The following is a 17,244-nucleotide window of genomic DNA, read 5'->3' on the forward strand; positions in this document are numbered from 1 at the left end:
TGAGGATGGGGATGAGATTGTATGAAAGGATACAGAAAATGAGGACAGTCGTCAGTTTATAATTTATTTTTTTTTTACTCTGCCCCATGTGCTTTTGTTTTCTGTAGGTACGCAGGCTGTTAGAAGACAGTGTGGCATTGTGCCTTTGCGGGCTGTTGGGGTGTGCCGAGGAGCGGGTGACCTGCCGGTGGTGCTGGTGGTTCCACAGGGTCACAGGCAGGCGCAACTGGATGCTGTCCTCCGGGTCCCCACGGTGGGAGCACTGGGGCTGTGCCAGGCAGTTGCTGGGGAGAAGTCGACAGTTGCAGGCTTGGCTCAAATGTGCCTGCCGTTGCGAATGAAAGAGTTCCCTATGTAGCCTGTGTTTAGCTTGGAGTTAGGTAGTGTGTATAGGCTGTCTTCTTTTTTTTTTTCCTTTTTTTTTTCCTCCAATTCTTTTGGGGGATAATTGTTTCTTTGATAGGTTTGCCCACACGATATTGGCGAGGCCAGCGTGTAGTACTACGTAGATACTTACTGGCCTGTCACAGTGAGTTGCATTCATATTCAGCAGTAAACCCTGGCATTCTGTTATAAGTGGAATTGCTTACATAGTTGGCATAGTCTTACTGAAGTAATTGCTGATGTATGGAGCAGTGTTTCATGGCAAAACACTCTTTCAAGTGCCTGAGTCATGTTAGAGGCATGTTGTCTGGAAATGGCTAAAAGAGATTCCTTGTTGGTTTCCTTTGTACTCTCATTTCCTGAAGAAGAACAGGGGGGTTTAGTAATTTTCCTTTTGTGTAGCAGACTGACATGGAATCACAGTGGCCCTCAACGAGGACAGCCCGTGTCCTATGTCTGTCAGGAAAGGTATCAGTGCTGCAGATTGACACGCTTGCTGTGACACAGATCAAATGTTTTCCTGTTCCTATAACTAACTGTCAGTGACACACTTTCTGATACACACATCAGGGAGGCATTCTGTTACGTGGTGAGCACAGGCAAAATAGTAGAAGAGGATCCTGTCTTTCTTGATTTGCTCAAAAAAAGCTTTTCCTACTCGTACCACTTTTTTAATGAGCTAATCTGCTGTTAGCCACTTTAATAAACTCATGCTGCTTTGCTTGGAAGTCCTGGAAACAAAAGGCAAGGTTCATGAAGTATTGGCAAATGTATGCAGAAATCTGGAAATTATCTGTCTTGCTCCTAGTTTTGTTGTACATGCTGTTAAACAAGTCTGTGGAAGACCAGTGCTGACAGGAAAGCTGGAATATTTTCTGCCCAAATGCTTCTGCCGTACAGAACAGCAGTGAGTTTTGTGCCAGATTACAATGAGAGAGAAAGAACTGTCTTAATTTGGGGTCATCATCTTAAATGTCTTTGAGTTCTTTAAGCACCGAAGTGGCAATGTCTAATTTAAAGCAAATAAGCATATTCTTTTTTTTTTCAATGTAAACTGGGTAACTTAGGTAATGCAGAGGCCAAATTTGAATTCAGCTTTTCCTGAAGCATTAAGACAACAGCCTGTGAATAAGTCTTAAGCTGTAGCCTGATAAGATGTGGCACTTGACCAGAGCTGTCGTGGAGTAGAGACGTTGAGTCAGTTTGCCTAGAAGTGCTCCGGTTACAGCCTGGATTTCTTGTGCTAGCATGTGTGTGCCCTGTGTCACTGTGACCCACTGTCAGTCAGCCTTGGAAAATGGCAATTAAACTGAAATTTTTACTTTCTTTTTAATATCTTGTGTTTGCCAACTCAACCCAGATGAGCCAGTTTCTTTTAACTGAGTGCAGTAATCTCTCGTACTCACAGCTGGCGTTAAGCTTAAATCCATAGGTCATGTTATTATTCAGGTATGTTGGCTTTTTGACTAGAGATGATGAAATAATGGAGCATTACATATCTTTAAGGTGAAATCAAGCAGAATATTTTGTTATTCTCCTCTGTAATTTATTTTACGTTTTTATCATCTGGTGCTGTAGGCAGGAGTCGTTAGTCCCACTACTAATGCTTAGTTTGTTCTTAATTAAGTTGTTGAGGTAGAGCATTATCTAAATATTAGGTATGTGTTATGTTGAAATGATAAAGTTATCAGTTAATAACTGTTCACCTTATTTGTTTATATCTGTAGAGTAGTAACTAGACAGAATATTGGGGTGTTGATAGGGGTTTTTTAGTGTTGTTATGGAAAGGATTTTCTAGTGTTGTAGAGATCAGGATAAACTCTAAATGTATCACTTCAGTTTTAATTTTCTAAGACAGTGTGCATGTCAACTTTCATTTAGGTCATGGCAGTATCTTCTTCAGGAGGATAAGTGTTTCAGAAACTGGGATGTGGATGTTCAGGGATAACTGAAGGATTCTGATTCATGTAAATATAAGCAGAGATGAAATGATTATGGAAAAAATTCTACATTTTGTTATATACTTATGTGGGATCTCCTTGCTAGCAAATTCTCATGTACACTGAAGCTTTTAATGTAACAAACGTTTATTATTGTACTGTGATGATTAGATAGTAGAATTCATAAAAAAACGAAGCATAGGATTAAGTTTACAGATGATCCAAATACAAAAAAAAATGGCAGATCCTTGAAGTTGACAGCTCTAAAGGTGGCAATAATAACTGAGAATTGCTAGTGAATGTCCAGCTAGTGTTGAATTTCTACAGTTGAAACAGTAGGCCTGTGTTCAGATGAGCAGGCATTGCATTGCATATTTCAGGTTTTGCCGTTTGTGGCGTACTGTATGAAGGACAGCTTAAGTCCAGACACTCAGGTGGTGAACTCTGTTCCTCAGTTTTATTGGAATGTCACTGCCTAAAACACAAACATTAGAAAGTTCAGGTTATCAAACTGAAATATTAAATAAGGAATTAGAAGTCTTATTCATAATCATTTGCTTGTCATAAATATGTAAAAGATATTTTACTTGCAATAGTGGTCCTTTCTATTGTTGAGTTTTGCAGCTATAAGATTTATAGTGCATAACTCCAGATTTGTATGTAGCTGGGGTGGAGACTGTGTTTTTAAATTGTCCTCCGATCTGGGAACAGTTGCATCTGGGTATTACATAGGATTAAATAGCAATCATTGTCAAAGCCTATTTGGTAGTAAATTCAGGCAGAGCAACTGTTAAGCAAACTGACAGTCAAGCAAACTACACAGGCAGAAGATACACATTGACGAAGCTGACTTGGATTTTGAACATATACTGTACCTTTTTTTGTCTGACTGCTCAAACAAGACTAGTTGAAAAATGTTTTGACTTGAAAATAGAGCTTCTTGGAGAAGATAGAAACCTAGCAGTTATGGAAGCTGTGTCAAATTCACTGGGGTCTTGAACGCGAATCTGAGTTTTGGATATCAGGATTCATTTTTCCTGAAAAAGGGATAAGGATTTAATTTGCCGTTGTTCCCAAGCATCGTTTAGTTTATCCATTCTGTTGGCCACAGGCATATTGAGCCTCTGGGGTATGAACAATGTGTTCTCATAAATGGGATACAAAACAAAAAACTGGGGTACTGATACTTCTGAATGGTAAGTTGCTTGAATATTTCTTGAACTTTGTCTTGTAATGGCATGTTACTGTATAATATTAAAAATTAAATTGAATGTGTAGCTATAATATGGTAGAATCCTCTCTACTTATATGTTAGTTAATGACCTTGTAAGATGGAGAACAGAAAACATAGCTATAGTGGGTGAAGCTTGACAGTGCTTCTTGACAATGTGTCAAAGCAATTCTGTATTCTTTTACTCTCCAAATAGATGTGGGTAACACTTCATGTTTTAGCATGATGTAAGTGATAATGGCAGCTATGGTATTAGGTGTCAATCAAAATAGTGTGCTTGTAATATTAGTCATCTGCTGAAGGGAGCATAAATGCAGATACTGAGCTCGTTGTGAAGAAGGAATGCCTGTGGTGTGTTCAGGGCAAATAGCACTTGAAGTAAATGAACATGATTCTGGAGATAAGGATGTACACAGATAAGCTAATGGTTACCTGTGTCAAAATAGCACCAGAACAACTATTCATTCAAAGACGATCTTTGAGCCAGTAGCAACACGGTTGTTTTCTTGCTCTAAAGCTGCTATTCTGGAGAGTGAAAATTCAGAGGATGGCATTGTAGCTGAGTAGAGTAATGCAGTAATTCTGGCTTTTGTAATTTGATCCATAACCTCCAGTGGCTTTCCAACAAGTGCTCTTTTCTGCTTTAGGTTAATTTTATTGTAATGCAGGGTTTCCATGATACTTCCCTTAAAAATTTCTTTATCTCTTTTTGGAAACAAGGACCACTGAAGATCTTTCCCTGTTGAAGACTCTAGCTGGCATATGACATACAGTTAGTTACCTTTGCTTGCGCTGCCCACAGTATGTTAAAAATCAAAGTCACAGCTGACCTTCTAATGTGTGGTACCCTTGAATAGAAATATATGGGCGCAGTTGCTTTATCTAACGTAAGTCATCTTCTGTTTGTTTCATGGGCTGGAATTTCAGAACTGGATCAGCTCCATGGTCTGGTACTAGAGCCAGCTCTTAGTCTCCACTAGTATGCTTCTGTTCTTCTGTACTTGTAAGTGTGCACAGGTACCAGGCATGTATTGAATAAGCAGATCGTATTTTGTCTTGGTTTTTTGATTATAAGTTTAAGCATAAGGGACTCCTTCTTTCTTTTTCTTTTTTTTTTTTTTTCTAGTAGTTCGCATTATATGTTTCTTTTACTGTGTGATACATTGATTTATATTAATTATAGGCAGTCACTTTCTTAGAAGTTCAGTAAGTTAAATGCTGTTCTTGGACTAAATACAGGCTCTCCTTTCAAGACTATTCCACAATTGAAATCATTGAACTGGTTTCTGTGTACTTTACAAGTTGGTTAATTTAACTTGGGTTTTGGAAGAGAACTTGCAGAGTTTCAGTCAGAGGTAAAATACTGATGATTCCATAAACAATTTGTCTAGATGCTTGTTTAAACACTAAATTGCATTTCTTTCATTTAAACATAGATCTGATTTAAGATAACTTCTTCAATCATAGGTTACTTTGTCAGCCTTAGAAAGTTGTTTTTTCTATTTCTATATTCAGTTGTGTTTCTTACAGATTCATTGTGTATCTGAGAGATTTTCATGGCTGTTACTAGAAAAGTGTTTTGTATTGTTTGTATCACTGGAGAGCAAAATAGCTCTCCAACCAGCTTATTCAATGTTTTAAAGTTTATACTCTTTTGCTGTTGATGGAGCAGTGTGTTAGGAAGAAGGATGCTTGTTGATGTCCCTGTGTCTTCCTGTTGGAGATGCACATACCCATGTGGATGGAGTGCCTCGATATTGACCAATAACTGTCAGTCAGTCATCTCTTAAGGAAGGCAAAGATGAGTATTTCAACTTACATTTTTTTATCAATAGCCAAAATGTGCAAAATCGGTTACAGATATTTGACTTACATGTGTAAGTCTGTAAGCCCTTGCCTTGAATGAAGGGTTGTTTTCTTTCACCTTGTATTCACCTCAACTGTTTGTCCTGCTTTAAATTGGTATTAGAAGTCTACATACTTGCCTGTCTTGTGTGTTGGGTTGTGTTTGTGAAGTCTCTTCCTCATAGATAGTCTCTTCCACGGTAGTCTTAATAGCCTTTCTTTTTTGAGGTCGTGTAGAATTCTATTTATGTTGAAATTTTCCTGCATAACATTCTCTCTTCTCCCTAAAATTGAAACTTCCCTAAAATGTTTTTCTCCCAGATGACATGTCCATTTCAGCGGGGAGATCTCTATTTGTTCAACTTCTTTATTTTTAACCAGTTTGTCAATGGACAGCTGTACTTGATAAGCAGGATTTAATGGATGGGAGCCTCTGTTCAGACTACTGACGTTGTGGTGGTTAATCAAACTAAGAATCCTCAGCCTGCTTTTGGTAATTAACATAAAACTCTGGCTTAAGCTGGCACTGCTACCAAAAGGGAATATTCACTGAATTATGCCCTTGATGGTGCAATTGCATGGAACTTGACAGAACCCATTCCTTGGCTTGTGCTGTGTGCCAGTGCATGTACGCACACAAGCATACCCCCCGCAATCATTTAATGAGCTGTCAATAACTGTTTGCACAGATGTCTGTACCAGAAAATTAAAATATCTTAGTTTCATAGTGGACTTCTGAGTTAGCACTTGGGTTAAGGCTTAAGGCTTAACAGTGGAGTATCTCCTTTTTTGGAAAACTATAAGTAACTACAAGTAACTTTCCTCTAGGTCTTCATGGTTAGTGCACAGACTGCCAGTAGTTACTTCCTGCCTACCCTAACTGTATCATATTTCATTAATATGTTTGATAGAAGGAGTTACAATGCCTGGTATAATTAAGCCTTTAATTCAGTTGTAATCAGCTGGTAGGTACTGATAGGCTAACAAGTAACAACACAGGCTGAGCTGGTAAGATGGAAGCAGACTGGAAAGTTTTACTTCCTATCTGGAGGCTCTGTAGCAGTTCTTTCTTGCTATAATTGTAATTAAGAGTGATTTCGGTTCTTTTGGATATTGCAAAGCAAATATTCAGTGGAGATAAAGGGCTATTGCTCAGAACCATCAGCTATTTCAAACCTTAGTTCAACAACCAAAAAAAGGAAATCACAATAAAGGTGACTGTCATATTTAATTAGAAGTCTTTATGAGGAGTCAAAATTTTAAATACCAGTATCTTTAATGTGGAATAGTATGCTCTAAATTGGAAAGATCAAAAAAATTCCAGTAAGGTCAGGGAGCTTACATCCATAGAAAGTCATTGAGCCAAGAGCTTGAAGAATGACAGTTCAAAATATCTGGATGTAAGAATAGTCATTTGAAAAGTGATTTTAATGGCAATCAATTACCCAAAGAGGTCAAAAGCAGGCCTTGTGTAAGGATGGGATTATCTCGCATCTGCTAGCGACAGGCTGCTTTGGTAGGCAACCTAAGCTTCTGATACCAGCCCTGCCTGAGAAACATTTTGGACTCATTCAAGGTATTTCCTCATACATCTGAATAAACTTCAGCTTTGTTGGTAACAGGAAAACTGTGTGCATGAAGGACTTGGTAAGAATGTTCTTGTGTATCAAATGTACTAGGCAATGCTGGTCATACACACTCATGCTTAGTTAGGGAAGCATGAAGGGAAGCTGTTGTGATGTATCAGCTATCAAAACTTTTGGGGAAGTCTTATGGAGAAGTTGCAGTCCAGGTCTTGCAGTCTTCTACCTGGGTGCTCTGCAACAGAATGTTGGACTTGACACACTTTCACCTGTGCTGAGTGCAGAATACATCTATTATCTGTCTATACACTTTTAAATATCCAAATGACTTGTGCTGTAAAAGGATGTGATACTACTTTGTGTTCAAACTTCAATAGCTGCCAGGCTAAAAAGACTCAGTAAACCTCTGACATGACTTAATTTCTCAGGGTTTTTTTTGCTTTTCTTTTAAATAACAGTAGATATGGGAGTTTGGCAATTTGAATGGGATGTCAGGTTACTGGACCTCAAAAGCAAGTAAGAATGCTGCTGCATAATTTATCTACAACAAAAGTGGCTCTATACCAAAAGCACTTTAGTAGAGAATGCTTCTCATTTAATAACATGTAAAAATAAAAATATTTGCCAAACTAAATAATGTATCAACTGTTGTGCTGTACTACTGCCATAATCTTGTGTTTTAACCTGATGAGATGGTGTAAGGGGGGGCCGGCGCAATAATAAACTAAAGATGAAAACAGCTAAAGAGAAATCTAATTTCACATTTGTTACTGTTCCACTCTACAGAAGTTAATATTTCTAATTAAGCTTGCTAGGTCATTTAGAAGTACACCTATGGACTGCTAATTGGTTTTAGAGTTTAAAATCTTCAGAGACAACTTTGTGTATCCTTAATCATGTCAGGAGCCGAAGACATGAAGGCAGAGGCATTTTTAAAATCTTACCTAGTGCTTTTAAAATACATTGTAGACTTCTGAAGTAATGCATTCATCTACATGCCAAAGTACATTGCTGCTTTTTAATGCAATTAAAATGTTAGCTCCTATTGTTGTCTCAAAGAGCTTTTCCAGGAAATCATATGCATTTAGAATTTTGTGTAGAGTGAGTCAGTGTTGTAGGAGACCAACCAACCCGTTGTAATTGAGCTTAAATTAGGTCGGTTTTGTGAACTTAATTAAAATATTGTAACTTACAGTGCTTGAATCATTGTCGTTATCCTGATTTGCAGATGGTATCACATGGTATCTATACCATACTACATAACACTTGGTAAGTCTGAGCATGTTCTTTAAAGGCATGGATCAGAGGTGCTAGAACATGCCCATGTGACGAATGCCCTCTATTGAAATAAAATAATATGGAAAACATTTGCTAGTGGTGGTATTTTGCAGGTAGTGTTATAGAGGTGGATGGGTGGATAGTCTGGGCATATAACACCTTCATATTGTCTGTGCTCTGGAAGGCTGAAGAATAAAGTTGATGGGTGAATACTTCCTGTGCTAACAGAAAAGTAACTGTCTGCACTTACATGTTTTAATGGGTGCAACCATATTGGGGTCCATAGATTTGATGTTAAAACTTTTGAGCATGGAATAGTGGGAGCTCACAAGTATTTGTTAGACTGGATTTGTTGTGCTGGCAAGTAGTAGGAAGTGGTAAGCTGCAGTCAAGTTGAGTAGGTTTTGTCTAGTTTGGTCTGTAAAAAGAGCAAAGTTTCTTATGTGATTTTTAAAAAATGGAAGGAGAACTTGATTACCACACTTGTGAGTATAATGCAGTGCCTCTACTTTCAAGTAACTGTTGTTCCCAAAGAAATTTGACACTATTTTAGTAGGTATCAATTGTTTGAATACGCACGTGACTATTAAAGCTATAGAAACAAACAGTTGGGTACCTGAGTGCCTTTGGAACATTACATCTATAGGCTTCTGTCCTAAATAGCATTAGGAGCTGCTTGCTTTGTCTTGTCTGTCTCAGTATTGCATACGCTACTTACATATCCTTAATAAAGATGAGTTTGAAGCTAATTTACTCATGACTTGAGGATAGGTGAGCTGGTGAGAAATTCTTCCCTGGTTTTGAGCGCCGAGTTTGAGAGTATGCTTCCGACCAGAGTCGTGAAAGCGCACATGCTGCATTTGTAGTAATGTATATCCATTTACAGAAATGGATGAAAGTGAAGGCAAGATGTTAATCTTGTTCTCATTACAGTAACATAGAAGGAGCTGAGTAAGTGGAGCTTGTGGAGAACACCCAGCCTTGATTTAGGTTAAATTTGTGTTCTTCGGTAGTGGTGTTAAATGTAGCTCTAATGAGATTCAGGCTGCTCGCCTTTGTCATCTGAAGGAAATAATCTGCTAGAACAAATTCGTTAAATGAAGAATGAACCCTCCCTTTCTCAGTCACGACAATCTGCAAAACCCTTTCTTGTCGATGCTTCAGTGCAGTCCGTTTGCGAAGCAAAACGTGGTAAGGGTCTTTTTTTATTTCTGATGCCATTTGCCAGAGGGATCCGATGGGGAGGATTTTTGCCGGGGTGGGGAGGGGAGGGTTTGCGTGACTTCAGATGGCTCCTATTTCTGCCTCTGTCAGGGTTTGGGGGTTTTTTTTGGGAGTGGGGTGGGGGATGGCTGGCGGGACGCAGCGTGCGGCAGCGCTCCTCCCGGGCGGAATGACGGCTCAGCCCCGCACAAAGCCGATGAGGTAATGCGTGCCGCTGCGCTGGCTGCGGCCGGTGTGCGGGGCGAGCGGTGCCGCGCTGCTTTGCCGCGGCCAGACCCACGCCTGGCTCCTTCTGGTCCCTGCGGAGCCATTGCTCCTTCCCTCCCTTCGCCTTCCATTGTCTTCGACCTGGCTTCGGGGTTATCGCGGCGTGCCCATTAAGAATGTGCCCGCACCTGCTGCGAGTAATTCACGCTGCGATTTCTAACGCGAACCTTGAGCGAGCAGGGCCGGTAGTGGACTTCTCTTCTGGCGTTTCACGCTAATCTTGCTCTACCTTTTAAAGGCAGGGAGGGAGGCAGGTTGCTGTTAGCAACCGCTCGCATATTAAAAGTGCAATACCCAAGCTTTTAATTCCCCTGTGGACTCCTGATTGCCTTTTTTTTTTTTTTTTTTTTAAAAGAATTAGTTCATTCTAACCGGTAGCATATGTTAATCAGTGTTTTAAATAAAATCGGCTCAGTAAAAAGATGAAAAAGGAGGGTGCGGAGAAGCTCTGATGTTAAAACTTCATATGTCCTCCTGTAAATGCCTCTAACAGTCACACATCTGAAGCTAAGGGCTGCATAAAACAAGCTGCAGATGATTCTTTTTCTGTTGCTTGAATCAACGTGAACTTGACTGTTTTTACGATGCAGGATGAAGAAAAGTGTCTCCCCCTTCCTCCTCACGTTGATCTTTTGTATGTGCACTGTAACGTAGTGGAGAAGCTCGGATTCATCCTACATTTCCTGTGTCTCTGTGCTCTTAGAGCTCCAGCTCCTTACAGCTGCAAACTAATAAAACGGGAATTTGAAGGAATGAGCGCTGTGCACAAATCAAGTTATTTGACACACATCTTCTTGCAAACTGCTAGTTTTGCCACAGAAGGAATATAAACTGTTGTGCAAAAAAAGAAAGGGAGGGGCAACAGGAGGAGTATTCAGCAAAAAATGGTTCTTTAAGTACTAATGTCTTCAAGTATGAATGTGACCTAGTCTAATTTTTTTGCATATGAATCTCCGTAAGGTGAAGAAAGTGCTGTGAAAATGTGTGCATATTTTTTTAAAAAAAGGGGGGAGAGGGGTGGAGAAAAGGAAAAATATTTTAAAAAAATAAACCTAGTAAATGCCTAATCTTGGAGTCTAGGACTGATAGGAAGCCCAAAAGCAATACTTTGTGCTATAAAAAGGCATTTCTTCTGAAGAATACGCAGTCTGTTTTTTGGTGTTTTTGATTGATTTCAGGGCTGATGGAAATAGTTCTTCCTATTGTTGCTCAGGATAAAACAATGTGGGACAATTTTCAATCTGTTTTAACTTGCTTATTTTTACTGCCCTTGCTGTAGTCTTCATCAATTTCAGTGTGGAAAGAGATTTCTCCAGATGGTGGTTTGGAACAAGAGCCAAAGGACATGATCTAAAATGTTATGTTCCAGCTGTTGCTGCGCAGAATTTAGAAGCTACTGCCTTTCACTTGAGCTGTGTTTTGAACAGAAAAATAAGTAAAATTTCTTACAGACGTTATTGTTAAAATAACTGCGTGTTAAACCAGTCTTTTACAGAGGCTGGGTACCCTCCTGGTAGCCCTAACAGTGTAGACTCCTTAAGCCATGAGTGTCGGTAGCAACAGCCAACAGGGAAAGCATCTGACTGCAGTGAGAGCAGTGTGCTACTGCTGTATTTGAACACCACTACAAAAAGGTTTGCCACCTCAGCAGGGCAGTGAATTGGAGTACTGCAACGCTTAGAGATGGATGAGCAGTTCCCACCAAAACAAATGAACTCCCAACAACAATGCTGGTAGGACAGCAGGAACAAATTGAGCATCCTGAACGGATAGATAAATTTAAGAACACGTTTTCTCTCACTTCAAAGGGGGAAACCGGTCAGATTTTGATCATCTCATTTTAAATTTCAATTGAAAAATGGATGTTTGTACTTCTGGCTCGCACGTTTCATAGGATCAAAGGGTAATTCAGGTTGGAAAGGACGTCACTACAAAATACAGATAACTCTAAGGTTTCAGTTGCCCAATTAAAAGGAAATTGCAGATTTTTAATGGAGTGATTTAGGATTTGGAGTTTTCTTCAGCTTGTTTTCTTAAGGCAGCTCTTCAGCAAGTTTTGCAGTACATACGTGAGGTAGCTAGTTTCCTGGTAATTGCTCGTTCTTAGCTGAGGAACAGATGAGTATGTAAGCTTCCAAGAAAAGGACAGTCTCTCAGTCAGTGAATTTGATCTTACTTGAGTATTTGCTGTGTACTACACTAGTAACCTTTTCTTGTCCCGCATCCTTCTGTATGACGTTGTGCTCCCCCTGTAATTTACGGGCAGGAGAGGTGCATTCTGGTGTCAGGACAAACCACAGAGCTGTTAAATAATGGTAAGAGAGAACCTCTTACACTTAGCAAAAGTGCCAAAAACTGAAAGTGGCTTAAAGAGCTAGTAACCTTCTAATGAGTGTCATTTTCTTACTTCAAGGCAATTTCTAAACTGTGTGCTTCTGTGAGGTCCCAGCTGCCATGTGGTAGCACTGCATACTAGCTAGGTACTGATGTGGCGCAATTCCCTGCAGTGCGTATGGAGTGCATAGGAAGCAAAAAAAACAAGACAGGAACAGGAGGGACGTTTCTGTCAGCTGTTCTGATGAAAGTGAGGGTTTGAAGGTGTAATGTTTTCTGATGAGTGGATCTTGAGCCTGATCAGAGCTGGAGGGAGTCAGAAGCGTACTCACGTCATACTCTTGGAACTGCTTTAAATTCAGGACTGGGTTCTTAATGTTAAATGAGTAGCTATTAGCTCCAACAAATACTTTGCTTAAGCTCATGGCTATGGCTGCTGGAACAACACTGACATCATGCCCCTCTGGTTATATGCCTCTAAGCTGTGTCCTTGTTGGAGTCACCTGGAGGCTTTAGAATCTGGATGGAGAAAAAGTGAATGAATAAATGATGAACGCAAAGGCTACTAATGTTGCCCAGTGATCTGTACGTCATTTAAAAAAACTGCTGATAGTTCCTCATTTGCTCCTAAAAAGAAATATGAATGGTCTTAAAAATGCCATGACAGGCATGCTTAAAAGTTAGTGTTCCTGAGATGAACTGCCATTATATACCTTTTGAAACTGGTCATCTGCAAGCTCACGAAGCTTCGAACTTCGGAGAAGAGAAAAGAATTGCAGTCTTTGCCATGATTTCCCTGAATTCTCTTGCTTTGTTGCAATGTGAAAGATGGTGTGAGATTGCTGAGCAGCAATGAATATAGGCAATGTCTATAACGGGAAGCGATAACAGTGCAGTTGGTGAATTGACGGCTCTGATTGCTCTATGAATCCTTTACTTGCGTACAAAAGTATGAATTTATAGTTAAGCCTACCATAAAATTGAAATTGGCACTTAAAATACTTGAGTTAAAATCAAGAAAAGCTATCAGTAATCCCATATATGCATTAAATGTAGTTACCTTTTGTTTCCCTTTGCCAACCCTTTGGGTTTTAGTCTCAATTAGTGCTGGCTTTGCCATTTTTTGCTTTATGGAAGTTCAGTTTTCTTTCTCACCTTTACCTCAGTAATCTGATTTAATTTGTAAACCCAAGAACCTGTGGAGTTCAGGAATCATTTTTTTCGAAATGTGATTGAAGGAAAGAATCAAATGGTTCTACTGACTTAGTCTGTACTGGTTTCTATGTAGTAACTTCAGAGTAAGGATGTAAAAGGCTTCACAATGGCTGCTTGTGAATCTCCTCATATCTTGTTTAAAATCATTTTTCATGGAATAATAATACCATCTTTACAAATTTGCCCATTGTCATAATTTAAAAACCTCTCAATGGCAAAATGGGAGAATAGGAACCTGCTTTGTGCTGTCTTTCTGGACATTTGAAAAGCATGGGAAGTAGTATATAAATTAACTTGCAACTAAGGTTTATCATATACAGTTGTTAACTGATAAGCAAGGTTGAATAAACCTACAGATTTCCAGGAGTTAAAATCAATGTCATCATCTTGTGATATGGGGGAGTAAAAAGGGCAAATAATAAAGCTTTGATTGGTCTAATAATGCACTAATTTTATTACATTTGAGCTTCCTTATTCCTTCTTTTGTTTTGTTTTTTGCCTTCTTACTTAATGAACTAGAAGGCAATTTCTGCTGAAATGTAGCTTGGATGGCTTTACAATTAAAGAGAGGAATAGCTCAGATTTCAGAGTGATGTAGTTGCTATCATCCGTGCTGTGAAACTGAGGAAATGCTAAAGACAACAACATCTTGAGTTCTTTTTGCTAAAAGGGTGACTAGCTACAGTTTTGACATTTTTCTGTTCCAAGGTGAAGCTTAATCAATACCAAGGGACCAGTGGATGCAAGGAGTTGTGCAGAGCAGTTTACAGTTCTGCTGCCTTACCTAGATGCAGGAACTTGCTGCTTGGCCAGGAGACGGCCTCTTCCCTGTGCTTGAAGGTTGTTTTACCTCTCATCTTCTAGCAGATATTTCCTTCCACTTAGGACTAACCTAAATCAATCCGATTATTGCCTAACTCCCTGATTACCTAAACTGTGGTATGAACGTAGCAGTTCTCAGTGCCCCTATCACAGTTTCTATGGTTTTTTTTTTCCTTCCTATAGAACTTGGTGTATGGATTTTTGAGCAGAAGCCTATCGGAGCAGGTCCTTTGAGTACTCCTTTGGAAAATAACTTGCTGAAAGAAGTTTCTGTGGTTCGGGGTGGGATTTCTGTCAAAGAAGAGGTGGGGATTAGAAGGTCGGTGCTGGAAGAGCAGCCTGGCAGAAAAGGCACTTGGCTACTGTCGATGACACGACACAGAGTCATTCTGAAGGCTGAAGAGAGCCTAAAGCATTGACGTATTCTGGGTTGAGTCTGGCTTTTTTTGTTTGTGCCTGGGAAAAGGTCTTGGTTTTATGTTGCAAGGTGAAGAGCAGTTGCAGTCTTAAAGGTGTGAGTTTTCAGGATGAGAGCATTCCCTTTCTTGTGTTTTTTCTAGCCATGTTTCAGACAAGTTTCAAGTCAGTTGTGTGTGACAGCAATGGATGGGTGCTTCGTCAACCTCTTAGCAGAGATGCTGCTCTTAGCCTCAATTTCAGAGTCTTTTTGCTGTCTTAATTTCTGTTTCTGTAACTTATGTTTGTTGCCGTAACTGAACAATGCACACCAGTGAGGATAACCTTCAAAGTAACAAAGATTTCTACGTTCCTGGGGCAGCAATGCATCTTTAGGGAAGCTGTTTCCAACATTGTTTTGTATCGCAGTTCTGTAATCAAATTGTTAGCTTAAAAGATGTGTTTAAGGGAATTTTATCTGCTCCCTTTAATTGTGTGGCTGACCAGCTACTGATCATTGCAGTGCAAGATGATTAGCAGTTACCTCGTTTTCCGTGTCTGAAGGACGCCTCAGCGTTTGTCTTGGATGCATGGACTACCACACGCAGGGTACCCAGTTTCTGTTACTGCTCTAATGGTGACTTGGTCGCTGTATTTCAGTGCCGGTGGGAACTTTCAGCGAGTTGAGACCCCAGGGGAACAGCAGAGCTATGGGAACTCTGTGATTTCCAGGCAAAAGGCTTCACTCTCTGCTCTCCAGGGCAGGTGGATGTGCAGCTTTGCAGGCAGGTCTTTGCCATGGGATTTGGGAACCCTTGCAGCCCAAAGGGAGAGGGGGCTGTCCTGGCCGTTTGGGTAAAGGGCTCTCAGAAACCTCCCAGGGGTCATACCTCTACCCAGGAATGCTGTCTTTTCATGGGTCTTTCAACATGGATAAATGACTATATTGCAGCAAAATATCTTCGCTTCATACAGCATGAGAAAAAGCATTGGTGCAGACAATGCAGTTTGTTAAATTTGCCTGGCTGATGGTGTCTTCTGGCTCTGAAGTGGCAGGGACAAGGAGGAGGTGGTGTGTTTGTGGGAGAGGCTTCTTAATTTTACAGTGTACACATCTGTATGAAAAGTTTACGTGACTTTCATTTGCTTCTTTCTTGTTTGTACGTTTTAAAGATTTGTAGTTGTGTGATACAACATTTCAATAACTGCTCTCTGATAACACTCTGTTTTATTAGAAGGCTGTATTGCTGTAACTCAGGGGATTGTGTAATTCCGAAAGCTTTGCGGGGGGGGGGGGGGGGAGAATCTCTTCAATTGAAATGGACTACTTAGTTGTGTGTTACTTAATCTACTAAAGTTGAATATTAATTAGCATAATTTGAGCTTCTTCCCCCTTGACGGGTAGTTAGGGAAAAGCGTCTGCATGCTGTACGAGACAGCAGAAGGGCATATAGTACCTATTAAAAATCTGAAACTGTAAAATGAGTATTCCTTGCATGGTTATTGAAAATACCAAGGGTGGTTTTCCCGTTTAAGGCTAAACTTATCCTTAAGAGATACCAGCGTCGGATTTGTTCTTAAACCCCCCCATTTTTACAATAAAACCTCCTCGTTAGGCGAACCGGGTAGTGAGAGGAACACCACCGACGCGTTGCCCTACACGCCTGGAACGCGGCGCTTTCCCAAGAGAAGCGTCTGCCGCGGCCACCAGAGCCCGGCCGCCTGCCGTGCTCGCCCGGCTCGGCGGTGCTGCGGGACGGGGTCCTGCTCCGCCGCCGAGCCGCCCGCGGCGGGGGCGGCTGTGTGTGTGTGTGGGGGGGGGTCGTGAGGGGGCTATGGAGGGGGTGATATGGAGGCGGGGGGGGCGTGAGGGGACTGTAGAGGGGTGATGGGGCTGTGAGGGGGCTGTGGGGGGGTGATAGTGCGGCGGGGGTCTGTGAGGGGGCTGCGGGGGTGATGTGGCGACTGGGGGAGTGTGAGGGGGTGATGTGGCTGTGGAGGGGGTGATATGGCGGCGGGGAGGGTGAGGGGGATGAGGGGGCTGTGGGGGGGTGATGAGGGGGCTGCAGGGGTGTGAGGGGGCTGTAGAGGGGTGATGTGACTGGGGGAGTGTGAGGGGGTGATACGGCGGCGGGGTGTGTGTGAGGGGACTGCGTAGGAGGGTGATGAAGGGGCTATGGGGGGGTGATGAGGGGGCTGCGGGCGTGTGAGGAGGTGATGTGGCGGCGGGGTGTGTGTGAGGGGGCTGCGGGAGGGTGATGTGGCGGCGGGGCGTGTGTGAGGGGGCTGTGGGGGTGTGAGGGGGCTGCGGAGGGGTGATGTGGCGGCGGGGTGTGTGTGAGGGGGCGGCGGGGGTGTGAGGGGGCTGCGGGGGGGTGATGTGGCGGCGGCGGCGGCGGCGGGGGGGCGCGCGTGTGTGAGGGGGCTGCGGGCGCTGCAGCCGCAGCGCGGCGGCGGGAGCTGCAGCCGGCTGGCCGGGGAGGGATGACATCATCCGCAGGAGCACGTGACGCGGCCGGCTGGCGCGGAGGTTGCCGAGCTGTGCCGGGAGCGCGGTGCGGGTATTTATGGCATTTCGTTTCAGTGCGGTAAATGCCTTCTGAGTGGGTTTTTTTGGTGTTTTTTTTTTTTTTTTTAAATCCTCGTAATCGCAAATGCTCTCTGGTGTAGAGGCTTTAAAAAGGGGGGGGGGGACCCACCCCGAGCCTTTAAGACCTGCTTATAT

The 17,244-nt window shown here is 41.8% G+C and overlaps 1 protein-coding gene across 4 annotated transcripts in view; it reads left to right on the top strand.

Annotated features, from left to right (window-relative positions):
* TRIO (trio Rho guanine nucleotide exchange factor) overlaps positions 1–17,244 on the top strand; it is a 255,442-nt gene that overhangs the window by 52,303 nt on the left and 185,895 nt on the right. Inside the window, exon 1 of one of the 4 annotated variants that reach the window (XM_049823886.1) lies at positions 3,366–3,520. The exons of the other annotated variants lie outside the window; for them this stretch is intronic. Coding sequence (XP_049679843.1) covers positions 3,463–3,520 — 58 coding nt within the window. The 5' untranslated portion in view covers positions 3,366–3,462. Of the gene's footprint in view, positions 1–3,365; positions 3,521–17,244 lie in introns of those variants that run through there. 4 annotated transcript variants of the gene reach the window in all.

This window comes from Accipiter gentilis, chromosome 20, assembly GCF_929443795.1.
Source record: "Accipiter gentilis chromosome 20, bAccGen1.1, whole genome shotgun sequence".
Taxonomy (NCBI): Eukaryota; Metazoa; Chordata; class Aves; order Accipitriformes; family Accipitridae; genus Astur; species Astur gentilis.